The sequence below is a fragment of the Solanum lycopersicum genome, chromosome 11, assembly GCF_036512215.1.
Source record: "Solanum lycopersicum chromosome 11, SLM_r2.1".
In the NCBI taxonomy this organism is placed as follows: Eukaryota; Viridiplantae; Streptophyta; class Magnoliopsida; order Solanales; family Solanaceae; genus Solanum; species Solanum lycopersicum.
The window spans coordinates 37,829,600-37,843,187 of record NC_090810.1 but is presented as its reverse complement, the minus strand read 5'-3'; the positions used below and the strand labels follow the sequence as shown (position 1 = coordinate 37,843,187).

At 34.2% G+C, this 13,588-nt stretch overlaps 1 protein-coding gene across 1 annotated transcript; it reads left to right on the top strand.

Annotated features, from left to right (window-relative positions):
* Positions 1-4,460: 4,460 nt before the first annotated feature.
* On the top strand, positions 4,461-13,222 carry LOC101253450 (uncharacterized). Its single transcript, XM_010314785.4, has 8 exons — positions 4,461-4,909; positions 5,156-5,446; positions 7,182-7,465; positions 8,521-8,649; positions 9,956-10,078; positions 11,339-11,446; positions 12,179-12,357; positions 12,669-13,222. Exons 1-8 carry the CDS (start codon positions 4,762-4,764, stop codon positions 12,790-12,792), a joined length of 1,386 nt encoding a protein of 461 aa, XP_010313087.1. The 5' UTR covers positions 4,461-4,761; the 3' UTR covers positions 12,793-13,222.
* The last annotated feature ends 366 nt before the right edge of the window (positions 13,223-13,588 follow it).

Genomic DNA, 13,588 nt, shown 5'->3' with positions numbered 1-13,588 from the left:
TTTCTTTGGAAAAAATTTGATGAAGACTAGACTCTTCTTGATCCATCTCCCTTAGTCCTCATGAATGATTAGTTTGATAGAAATAGCCAACTTAGACTGAAAGCCTAAGTTGGGGGTATCGTGATAATAAAAGAGAAAAGTCAAAGAAGTGCAAGGAAAGTCTCCCTTAACCAATGTTGTTGCGAAAAGATGGAAACCCTTCATATAAAAAGAAAGTGAAAAGAAGAAAAAGTGAAAGAAAAGAAAAGAAAAGAAAATAAAAATAAAAGAAGTATGTGGAATAAAGTACAATAGAAATCGGGTTCCCAAACAATCCATGGAAGTGAATAATAGGATGATTTATTATCACTAACGAAGATGAGGGAGGAAGAAGAAAGGAAGTGTTGTGACCACCACAATTAATGAGGATCATTAGTCATTAAGCCTAAATGACCATACCTTTGTACTCAGCCCCAATATAAGCCTTAGAAAGACCTTTTTGATCTTGAGAAAGCTGAAACAAATATCGACTGGAAAATAAGGGTAAACCTATGAGTGAAAGCATGCATTGTGTTCCTCTTTTTTAGAGTGAGTGTTCTATGTGATCCCAGAAATTTAAATTGATTATACCCTTGTGTGTGAAAATGGAACCATCATTTTGTGATCCATTGTGAGTTCATGTTGATCCACGATAGTTGTAGCCTACTTGAGATTCCTTTCAAAGTCAGTACGCCCCCGGATGGCTCTTGTAATTTGTGCGTATTATGCCCTTGAGAGTTGATTGGCTGGCTGAGCGGCCTTAATATCTGAGATCCTCTTCAAAGTTGACATGCCCCCAAGTAACTCTTGCTAGTTGGGCGGCTTACGCCTCTGAGATTGGACTAGTTGGTTGGGTGGCCTAGATTGGTTGTCACATTTCCTAGTTGGGCTAGCAGTTGATTGGATATGATGGTTACTTGGGCTTGGAGCCTGACTTCCTGTACATGTCAAGCTTATGGGGTCCGTTCGAGTTTCATTTAGGCGCATATGTTTACCATCTGGGCTTATGGGGTCGAACTATGTTAAGTTTATCTAAACTTAGATTTACTTTCTGTATACTCATGTGCTTTGTTTTATATCCACTTTGACCTCTATTTGTATTTAGATTCTATATTTTCATATTGTTTTTACTTTTTTTGCCCAATTGGCCAATAATGCTTATTAAACACCTTTGTTTTGGTAGTCATGCTACACTCTACATCTTTTTAATGATGCAGGTCCTAGTACAAGCTACCAACAATGATCATTCATGCCATCTTTTTTTAGCATTTTGGATATTAAGGACGAGGGTGAGCACTTAGCGTCCTAGATCAGCCTGTCTTTTCCCTTATATATGTTTAACTAGTCTTTTGACTTTGAGAAGACTTGTCGTGGTCCACTTTTGACACTTGTATTTTCTCATATTAGACAGCTTTGTATTTGTAACTTCCAGGTTTCGGAAAGATTCTATTGTATATAGATTTTGGTTTATTTCAATTTTTGTCTTGTTTTATTGCCAGTGTTATTTCTGTTTATTTCTACCTTTATACTCACTACTTTTCGTTCTCGGTACGATGTTGACTTACCTACTTGTGGGTTATAATAGGTGTTTTCATGACTCAAAAAATCGAATCGTGACAAAATGCACACCCATAACTCATAAATTTGTATAAAAGCTTAATGGGGAAATTCTAAATTGTTAAAAAAAAAATCATAACATTTGATCTGTAAAATGCACATTCATAGTTTAGAAATGCATAAAGATGCTTAACACAAAAATCATAACTCATAAATCAGCAACTAACTCGAATAGAAAAGACAAATAATAGTAACATTTTATCTGTAAAATGCAAATTCATAACTCAGAAAGTTGTATTAAAAGCTTAACTGACAAATCCTAATTCGTACATCAAACAGATAACTTGTATAGAAAGACAAATAATCAAAGCAGCTTAGTTAATCATACTCCAATCTACTTAAGTACTAGCATAATCCTCGATTGAATAAGAGGTCTTAAAAGGAAGAAGATGCATTAATTAGCCATTCAATTCACAACCACCCAAATAGAGTCATGTTATCAATGAGTGCAAGGTAAATCTATAACAAAGTTCATATTCGAATCTTCTTATGTAAGGATGCTAATATCCTGAGTCATACCACCAGATTTCTGATGCTCAAGTTTCACTTAGCCTCAAATTTCACAATATCCTAAGTCATCCTATTCCACTAATAGAATTCCATTATATCACGGTACACCTTAGTGGCCCCTAGGTGAATAGAATTTCGAGAATTGTGATCTTCTAGTAATATCTACTGCCTCAACTCATCAATATTCAGAACACACAATCACTCCATAATTTCGGTTTGACTCTGGAATTGACCATTTCTGTTTTAAGTGTTTTTGGTGTCTAAATGTCTGTACTAACATTGTGATCCTATTCTTGATAATGTGGAAGCTTCAGAGGTTGTTTGGAAAGGAAAAGCCTAACCTATGATTTGTAGCGCACTGAGTCAATCTACGGGTAGGTACAACTTCCTTTCCATATAGACTGAGTTGAATTGCATAAATTTATGTTGAGTAGATTGAAGGGTGGGTACCTATATATTATTACTTCTCTTCACAGATACCATGTTTTAGGATTAATCATCACTATTTCGGGTGTTGTACCATGCTAGTTGGGGTTTCTTGTAAGTTGTTGCAAGCTATTGTGAATTACATGTGTTGTTACTTGTTATTTGAAACAGGTTAACCTTAGTATAGGGTAGAATAGTGTGGTCTTAGACACAAGCACCTTGTAGCTTTGTTTTCGTCTCCGACGTCATTTTAAAAGAACTATGTCCTTGTAGACGGGAATATTAGACTTGAATATCATAGTATGAGCCTTAGTCTAAGCGTTTTTGCATCTTTGTGGACTTTCTACCTTATCTCCTATCTTTGTTGCTCTAATGTGTTACTGAAGGATGTGTGCCTTCTTTGGATTGGGGGGTTTCCGACTTGGAGCCTTTTGTGATCCTTTGTGAGTTTATGCCGATCTACGATGTCTTGGAGTCTACTTGAGATTCTCTTCAGAGTCGACACTCTCCCTGATCACTCTTGGGAGTGGGTTGGTTGGTTGGGTGGCCTTAATATCTGAGATCCTCTTCAAAGTCGACATGCCCTCAGGTCACTCTTGCTAGCAGGGCGAATTACGCCCCTAGTAGTGGGCTGATTGGCGGGGTGGCCTGGATTGATTGTCACCTTTACTAGTTGGGATAGGATTTGACAGGATATGATGGTTACTTGGGTTGGGAGCCTGACTTTCAGTTTGTGGTTCTCTTCTCTTATTAGACTTAACTATTTTGTGTACATATTGAGCTTATGGAGTCCGTTCGGGTTTTATTTAAACCTGCGCATGAGCGTACCTTATGGACTTATGGGGTTCAACTATGATTAGTTGATTTAAACTTAGATTTGTTTTATGTATGCTCGTGTGCTTTGTTTCATATCCACTTTACCCTTTATTTGTTTTTAGATTCTACATTTTCATATTGTTTTTACTTTTCTTGCTCAGTCGGCCTAAATGCCTATTAAGCACCTTTGTTTTTGGTACTCATACTACACTCTGCATCTTTTTCGTGATGCAGGTCCTAGACTCTTAGTACCAGCTGCCAACAGTGATCATTCATGTCATCTTTTATAGTTTGAGCACTTGGCGTCCTAGATCAACCTGTCTTCTTCCGTATATATGTTTAGTTAGTCTTCTGACTTAGAGACGACTTGTTGTGGTCCACTTTTAGGACTTGTCTTTTTTCATATTAGACATCTTTGTACTCGTGACTTCCAGATTCAGGAGAGATTCTATTGTATATAGATTTTGATTTGCTTCTATTTCTATCTTGTTTTTATTGCTAGTGTTATTTTTATGTAGTTCTACCTTATACTCACTACTTGTCGTTCTAGGTACGACGTTGACTTACCTACTTGTGAATTATAGTAGGTGTCTTCATGACTCGAAAAACCGGATCGTAACAAACCCACACCCATAACTCATAAATTTAACTCATAAATTTGTATAAAAGCTTAACCGAGAAATTCTAAATTGTAAAAACAACAACAAAGCTAAAAGATCATAACATCTGATCTGTAAAATGTAAATTCATAGCTCAGAAATTCGTAAAGATGCTTAACACAAAAATCATAATTCGTAAATCAACAACTTACTTGAATAGAAAGACAACCCACAAAATGATCGTAACAGAAAAAATAATGGAGATAGTCTAATCGAATTTTCGAATTGAAAAAAAGGAAAAAGAAGAAAAAAATAACATTGGGAGAAAAGAGAAGATGAAAAGACTTTTAAAAAAAAAATAATTTGGATAGAATTATAAAAGTTCAAAAATAAAGTATTTTTATATATTTTATAAAAGATTAAAAATTTTAAAAATATTAACTTGATCCCAAATTTACTTAATTTCATTTTAAAGATATTTAACCATCTCTCGCCAAAATCAACAGCTTTCATTAATTTTCTCAAGACAAATGATAGTAACGTTTTATCTGTAAAATGCAAATTCATAACTCATAAAGTTCTTAAACTCACAAATCCTAATTCGTAAATCAACAGTATAGAAAGACAGATAAACCAAAGAAGCTTAGTTAATCACACTCTAATCTACTTAAGTACTACTATAATCTTTTCAGCCCAGCTTCCAGATATCACTCTCACCTCTCGCCGGCGATCTCCCTCTCACCTCTCGCACAACGGATTTCCGTCGGCAGCAAATATGGCTCCACCAAAATCAGTTCGTTCAATATCTCAGCAAGCCTTCGATGAATTGGTGAAGGAAAATATTGAAGATCTTGGAATGGATTCCACTGAAGCTCTTGAAGACGCTATTCAAACCCTAACACTCCAAGGCGTTGATCTCTCTGGTATTCTCTGTTTAAATTCGTCGCATTTATAGTAATTACTATCAACTACCTCTGTTCTATTCCTTTTTATTACTGAATTTCATATTTTACAGAAAAGAAATATTGTTTGATTCTCTAAATTTCATGTCTATTGCGAAACGGAGATGCAAAACTGTAACCAGATTAGATGACATTGGGCTTTATAAATGCTCCAGTTTGTAAATATTGTGAAACACTAATTCTGACTTCAATCTGTTCCACATTCAGGGATTGTGACTAGCATTTTGGGTTCTGGGGAAGAAAATCCAGTAATTCAATCACTTGAGAAGCTGAAGGAATTGGATCGTGATTGTAAGCAGGGAGACGGGGATGAGACTGATGTGAAGGAAATTATTGAATGGTTAGATAAATTGAATGATGCTTGTCATGTTGATGGATCAGGAAATGCTGCTATAGCAACTAAGAACGGTGCTATAGAATTGGTGTGTTCGATATGCGGTAAACTTGGGAGCGAGGGCCTTGTTTCAGCTCTGAAGACATTGGTTTCTTTACTTCATGGTATGATACATATATTACGTATATACAATAATGTTTCCTGAGAGAATGAGTGCTATTGGAATTTGATGAGTTTTGTGGGTTTGGGAATTGATTATGTTACTTGTTGTTTACTTTGAAGAAGAAGAAATAATATATAGTGTGATGCGTGATGAAATACATCCTTTTTTTCTCCAAGTCACTTGCTGTCAGGTTTTCAGCACAAAATACTTATTTTCTTAGTATTTTATATTGGCTGAAATTTATGCCTAGTTCTTGTTTTTAATGGAACACTGTAGTTTTGATGATATACTACGAATGCTGTTAATTAGGTTAGATTTGTCAATTTTGTATCATTTCTTCCCGTTCAGTTGTTGTAATTTACTATAGGCATGCATCTAGCACCAAAAGAAAATGAAGGTTTTTAAGCTAATCCTGCTTTAGAGAAAGCAAATCCTGGTTCATGCTTCTCATATCAAGTATTATATGTTAGTACATTATTTGGGTCACTAGGACTCTTTTGTTGCAAATCTTCCAGCATTTATGTACACTTCTCATGCATCACTAGCAGGTTTATAGAATGAAAAGATTATGCATAGTGCGCTGATTTTTCTATTCTGGAACTTGTGATGTAGAAATCTGTCAAGATCATAATGATTAAAAAAAAGAAATCTGTCAAGATCCTACTTTGTAGTTCCTTATGAAATGACATACATCACTCAGAGGGTGTTGGCACTTATCGGCTTATCTACGCGTTTAATAGAATTAGAAATACTTATGAGTAGGTTTTTTTTTTTTTTTTTTTTTGAGGATAGTAACACTAATACTTATGAGTAGCTTAGAAGTTAAACCAACCAAATCCAGAAGTTCATTACTCTCAACTCATGATTTTTAAGGTTGTAAGCACTTTTGGTTTGATCAGATCTTTTTACTATTTTATGCATAGTTTTATTTCATAATCCCTGAAATATCCTTACTGCCTGTGCATAATTTCACTCCCTCACCTTTTCCACGATTTCTGTCATAGCCCGGGTACCATCAATAGCAATCAAGGTTCTTTAGAAGCTCTGTATGTTGAAACTGATCTGATTGATTTTGTGCTAAAGGATTTTTTAAAAAAAATATTTGAATTGAAGAAGTGATAAACATATATGTTATACACTTGCTGAGAACAAAAAGAAAAAGTAAGAAGAAATGACAGTAGAAAGTTAAGAATATGAGTCTATCAACATTGATGTCAAGTGCTTTTTCTTTTACGCACTTATTTTTTGGGTTATTTAAGTAGGTTTTTTTACCAGCAAATTTTACTCAAATTATTAATATCATATTTTAGCTTTTCATTAAATGATTTTTTAGATAAATAATTTTATATTTCTTTCAATCTGAAATGTTGGATCTTGTAATGTTTTATTAGTGTAAATGATTTTAAGGCTGTTTAAGTCATTTAAATAGAAATAAGTGCATATGGACACTTTTATACTAAGCATTTCAATGGTGTATTATCAATTTTAGCGCTTTTAACCAAATATGTAATTGCTTATTTATTCAATTAGTTTCAACAATTAAGTATTTTTTGGCACTTAATACTTATCAACTACTTCAAATCAGCTAAGTCGAATGGGCTCTCATATTCCTAGAATGCCATTTGATTTTCGTATTATTTTTTTTGAAATTTCTGATAGTTCTGCATTCTCAGTAGATGGAAGAGTTGATATCATCAAAGGAAAATGTCTAATATACATAATTGTATTGTGTGCAGATCTACAGAGCACTGAAATATTTAGGGAGATTAAAGGTCCAAAGATGGTTATGAATATCCTAAACAATAGGAAAGAAAACATAAGTATCTTGAACAGTGGATTCGCTGTTGTTTCTGCCGCTGCAACTGGGAATGAGGTCCTCAAGGAGGCATTTATGAACTTGAAAATTGATGAGCTGATTCTTCAATGTCTAAGAGAATTTAGTAGGGGGAGCATTCCTTGTTTATATGATGCTGTACATGTCCTGCTAACCTCTGATGATAATCGTGTTGTGGCCTCTGAAGTAAGTGAACATTTATAGTAGTTATTGTTATTTGATGTTAATTGCTCATCAAAATCAGAATTCTGATACAGGTGGAATAACTCACATGGACAGAGTAACGCAACGTATTTTGTTCCATAATAAGTTTCAGATCATGCTAATTTTTTTACTGAACAGAAAACATAGGACCTGTGACCTGGACTAGTCTATAATAATTTCCCAAAAGCACCACTTTATTTACTGGGTGAGCAGTTGATCAAGTTGTATGGTTGTATCGATCAATCACGTATGACCAAAGCAATTCAAACATTCACCACAAGAACTATAGAAAACCTGAAGAGTTTTCACTATTTTATATTTCTGGACAACCCTGATTTTATTACCTAAATAAGAGTTGCATTATCCTAGTCGTCCATCATATTGAGACAATATTTTTATGGTTCTTTTTTGATAGGTCATGTAAATTTATTAGATATAGAACCAAGAGGGTACTTTAAAGTACAAAATGAATTGTTAGATTTAACTTCTCTTGTGGCAAACTAAATGGCACAGATTGCTTTCATGATTTAATGCTTTGACCAGTTTTCCTTCATTATTTGGTTTTTCTTTAAAAGTGAAGATATGCAACTTCTCTTCTTATTTCTAATGTCAAATTTTTTTTTGAACGAATCTTTTTGTTTTACTCTCAAGCTTGTTCGAATTAATTCTCAAGCAACTATACTTTCATATTGTGGAGAAAAATACTTTTTAGAGGATCCAGTATTGCTGATCAAATGATTGAACTACAGATCCATGATTCTTGACTCCAGATAGACCATTTATACGTTCTAATGGAGGAGGCTGTATTAATAATTGATCTTTAACTGCTTATCCTAGACCCAGTTATTATTGATTTGTGAATGTTCTGGTTTATCAAGATATCAACTGCGCTGGGAGTTGGTTGAATTGTTAAGGTAGGAAGCCTGGATAATTAAGAAAGTATATGGCTATATCAACAATGATTGAATCTCTTACATTGCTCTAACGCATGCTCTAAACAGTGAGATGTTCTGTAAATGTTATTGTTCTTACTGTAGGTTTATGGGTATGCCAGAAGGTTTGCAAAAATAGGAATTGTTGAAGCACTTGTTGATTCACTTCATGATGGGATCAAGGCGTCTAGTCTGGTGTCTGCAAGTGTTGCTTTAAAGGCTATTGCTGTTAATGTAAGTAATGAATAATATATGAAATAACTCGAAGACACAAGGAATATGTTAATTATATACTTTGCATATAAGCATTCTTAAACCCCTTAAGTTAAGCTGAAATCTTCTTGCATCTATTTAAAATTCATCATCCCAATCATAGTTGACTTTTGAGCTCATTACGAAATTCGGAATGTGGTGCTCTTGTAATTATCTTTCAACACTTGTTTCTGGAGTCAATATAATCTCTTTTATATCTGTGCACTTGCCCACCCTGAAAGTGATTAATTGTTGAAACTAATATAGATATGTGCTGGCTGTAGTTGATCAAGTTTTTTCTGCAGCATTGTCATCAATTGAGTAATCCCATTAGATGGGTTTATAAATCTTATAAACAGGAGATGGTTTTTGTCACTGGTCATCTTATCGACCTGCATAAACTTCCCGTGGCTACTAGGGAGAACTTTAATTTAATTGCGGATCCATTAGAAAAACTTGGGGGTAGGTTAAATGATGTTAATCAATTCTTGGGGGTAGGTTAGTTGAGTGAATGTGTTACAAAGCAAAGTTGAGTAACTTTTCCATTACAAAACAAAGTTGAGTGACTTTTTGAGATGGAAGTTGTTAGTTGAGCGACCGTTCGAGAAATTAACTTAGAAAATAATCATAGTGTATAATTTGTTATAACTTTATCCAATGCTTGGTTGTAATTTGAATCATATATAATTTAACTCTTGTATAACTTAATACATCAATTGGTGTATTATTCTATACCACCAATAACATGGATCAAATCAAATGTATAATTATATATGGATAAACTAGCAAAAGGACAAAATTACTATTATCTTTTTTTCTAGAAATCAATGAACGTCATGCATTCGAGTTTATAATTGTAAACTCGATACTTTTTGGTTTAAAAATAAATACACTTTAAATCAAATCTTGCATCTCCAATTTTGTGCAATTAATCAATCATCCAACAAGAAATAATTTTTGGATTACTAATCCCTACATTATAATCCTCGTATAACTTGTCTTCAAACCAAACTCCCCCTTATGGTAAGAATATCTTCTGTAAGGTGCAGTGAGAAGTTGGATATCTTCCATCACATTTGAAGTGTTTCAAAGTTGGTCCTTAGAACTTCGCAAGTGATAGAAGCAGACAACAACCTTTATTTACATTTAAGTGTAAGTTTTGTAGTTGCCTTTCGGTTTCACTAATAACAGACTAATGCTTATAACAATTTTCCTGTAGTTAGTGACTTGCAACTTTGACTCAGTTGCTCCATAATTCCTAATTGTTAGCTGTCACTTTTGGATTCAGGATGAGATATGCAGAGCTGTTGCTGAAAATGGTGGTATAGACGCAATTCTTCGATGTATAGATGACAGCAGTGAACAGGGTGAAAAAGTTGTAGCCATAACTTGCTGCTCCTTATTATCTAAGGTGAAAAGTTTATTTATTTACAACTTGAACTAAACTTTTCCTGTTTCTTCTTTCGTCGTGTTTGATCCTTTATCATATGTATGGATGTACTTTAGAAGGTCCAATTGTCTCATATTTTATTTTATTTTTATTTTTTTGGGGGGGAGGGGGAGGGGTGTACAGATGGCCCAATTTTTGGACCCCTATTTAAGGCATAGCCGAAGCTTTAAAGTTTTGTAAGTTTATCCACTTTTGAATCATCTTTCATTCGCCAAAAAAGTTTTCAAAATCTGGGTGTGAACTCTGATGTTACAGACTACAGACATATATGGGTCTAAAACTAGGCTTGACAACCAAACGTCAATCAATTTGGAGCATGCAAACTTCAGACGTTTTGTTTGTAGTTTGGGTCTGAGCTCTGAAGTTACAAACTTCAGACACATTGCTCTGAAGTAGGCTTGACACAACCAAATGTTAATCATTTTTGGAGTAAACAAACTTCAGACATTTTGTTAGAAGCTTTGTCCTGTCAGTCCAAAACTTCAGACCTGTATGTTTGAAGTTTGGCGGACCTAACTTCAGACCCCGATCAATACCTTCTTTCTGGTCATTCTAGTGGTGATTAGGATATTGGAACAAAGTTGACCACTCATCCTTCTCCATCATAGCATAGGGCTCTAGAAGAGGTAAATTATATAATAGAGAAGACCTCTAGGATATCAGTGCAAGTTTCTTCCTCATAAACGCAGAGTTCGTAACTCAATGTTGTATTCTTTGGTACTGTACTTCAATGAATAATGCTTGGGCTCATTTATGTATTTACTATATAAGCTAGCTACATAATTTTCATTAAATTTGATGCCAACGTAGCAATAAGCAACTTGGGCCACACCTTTACTCAAGCAACAACTATGAAGAAGGAGAAGCAGAGGAGTATACATACTTTATCTGAAGTTTGTCAATACTAGCTACAAGTTAACTGATTTGAGATGGACATAGTTTAAATAAAAGGGTCAAAACTGGCTATTAGGTGCAATTCCTAAAATTTTGTTCATAGCATATTTGTACACATTAAATTTGGTTTTTGATGTATATATTGTTTTTTTTTATGATAAGTAGATTGAATATTCTGAATCATGTTTAATTTTGTTTGTAATACTTATCAAGTTTTCTGGTTGTGCATGTGGAATAATAACTTCAGCTTTCTTTTGGTCCCCATGAATTGATTATCTGCTACTCTTCCTTTCTTAAAATTAAATTTTAATATATTATAGTGAGCAGTTGGCAGGAAGTGACATAAACAAGAGTGCTATTGTAGATAAGGATGGCATGAACAAGCTTATGAAACTTGCAACGAGATTTTCCAATGATCCGGCTGTTCTACATGAGGTAATACCGTTGATATAAGTTCATTATGTCTTGCAACCCATATAAAATATTTCATTTTTTCAGGAATCCGAATTTTTCATGTATCAGTCCATCTTCTGTCATTTGGGGGGTGTTTCATCGTCACTAGCTATCTTGTATGCTGAACGTCCCATTACCTATTCCATTTCAACTGATTTTATCTGCAAATACAACATTATTTGCAATAAAATGGGATAAACCAATAATTATGTCAGATGAGTCGAGATAATAAATTGTAGAAGAAAGATCCAGTTCTCATGCATCATCACATCAGATGCGGTAATGAAATGTCTACCCGAGTCAATATCAAAACATGCTTGGCTTTTCACTATCAAAAAGCAAAAAACAGGCTTAGCTTTCATAAGACTTCTCCAAAAATGGGAAGCATTTTGCTTAGGTAGCCAATTCGACTAAGTTTAGTTTTGATTATACTTGCTGCGAATCACATAGTCCAAAGATCACTAAACTCGAAAGCTACTTTGGAATCATATTTTGCAAGCATTACAAGATTGTGGTTTCTTTACATTTTTTTATACCCAAACTTCCTTTTCTTTTGCTTTTACAAACAGTATCCCAATTCTCATTTGTGTCATTGCATAGGAAAGTCCTATTAATTCCATCTATCTTTGTGAACACCTCAAAAGGTACAAAACCATCTGCATGTATACAATTTAGGCACCAAAAGACCTCTTAGCTACTCTTTCCATGTTTCAGGTCATGTCTATGATAACTGTACTGTCCTTGAGGTCTCCACATAATGCTGCGTGTGCTATTGAAGCCGGAGCTGGTGATATTGTTATCCAAGCTATGCAGAGGTTTCCAGAATCAGAGCTACTGCAAAGAAGCTGTTGTTTCATGATCCGAAATCTTGTGGTTAGGAATCCAGAAAACAGGCAAGTGCCCTCTAGACTTGCTATTTGCTTTCTGCTGATATGTTAAAGATTTGATGTGCCAGTTTTTAAGGGTAAATTGCAAAAAACTTATCTGCTGCTGGCATCTGTACCAAACCAAATAATCAATACATCTACTCAAACTCTTATCACATAATCATGGATGGTTAGCTAGCATATATTCTCACCTTAATATGTATCACAAAATCATGGATAAGTAATGTGGTTTGGTGCAAATGCCGGTTGTCAGGAAGCATTTTCTCGGCCAGCATTCTCTTAGGAACTAAGTTTGACATGGTGAATGTTTTTTGCAGAACTATTTTGCTTGGTAATGGCATTGAGAAGCTAATAAGAAAGGCTAAGATGAATTACAAGAGCTGTAAGAATGCTGCAACTGATGCTCTTAGGGATCTAGGACTAGATAACTATAACTTGTGAGGCCCTGGTGTCCAAGCTTAGATTTTGTGAAATCTCATTCCCCGTCCCCTAAGGTCATCGGTAGATCATTTATCTAATCTACCTTTCAACAACCACCAAGACCCAAAAATCAAAGGTCACAGTGCTCCCCAACACTTTGGGTCCGAAAAAGGAATACGATCAATGCTGTTTATGTTTGTTAAGCTCTCTTGTGAAAATCGCTTGCAGATAAGCGAATTCGTAGAGTCTCAATTGAAAGAGAGTATGAATACTGTTGGAACGGTTTTGTGGTTTTGATTTGGATTATAACACAAATATCATCCGTATCTTATTTTACTATGACTCTCATTAGGGGTGTTCATCGTTTGTTAAAACTCATCCAAATTGAAAACTGAACCAAATCAATTAAACCATGGGAAAAGATTTTAATACATGTTCTATTCATCTTTTACTCTCCCGTTCTTTTTTATATGTCATCTACACTATAGATTATTGGTTCATAATACTTGTCATTTCATAAAATTAATGCATGAATTATAATGTTTTTTCTATTATACCTTTGATAGTTAATTGGTCTTGAAAATAGATACTTGATACTTCATATATTGATTAATTAATTTCATCATTGCATTACTCGACAAAATTTGATTTTGAAAAAGAAATCTCAAGAAACAAATTAAAAATAAAAAATAGATTTATTTATCATTTATTGAAAGATTGACTTCAAAAGAATGTGAAACAAGGGTATAATTGTAAACTTATCATATCAATGCCATTTTAGCATACTTTTCAAATAACATTTGTGGCACATGTGATA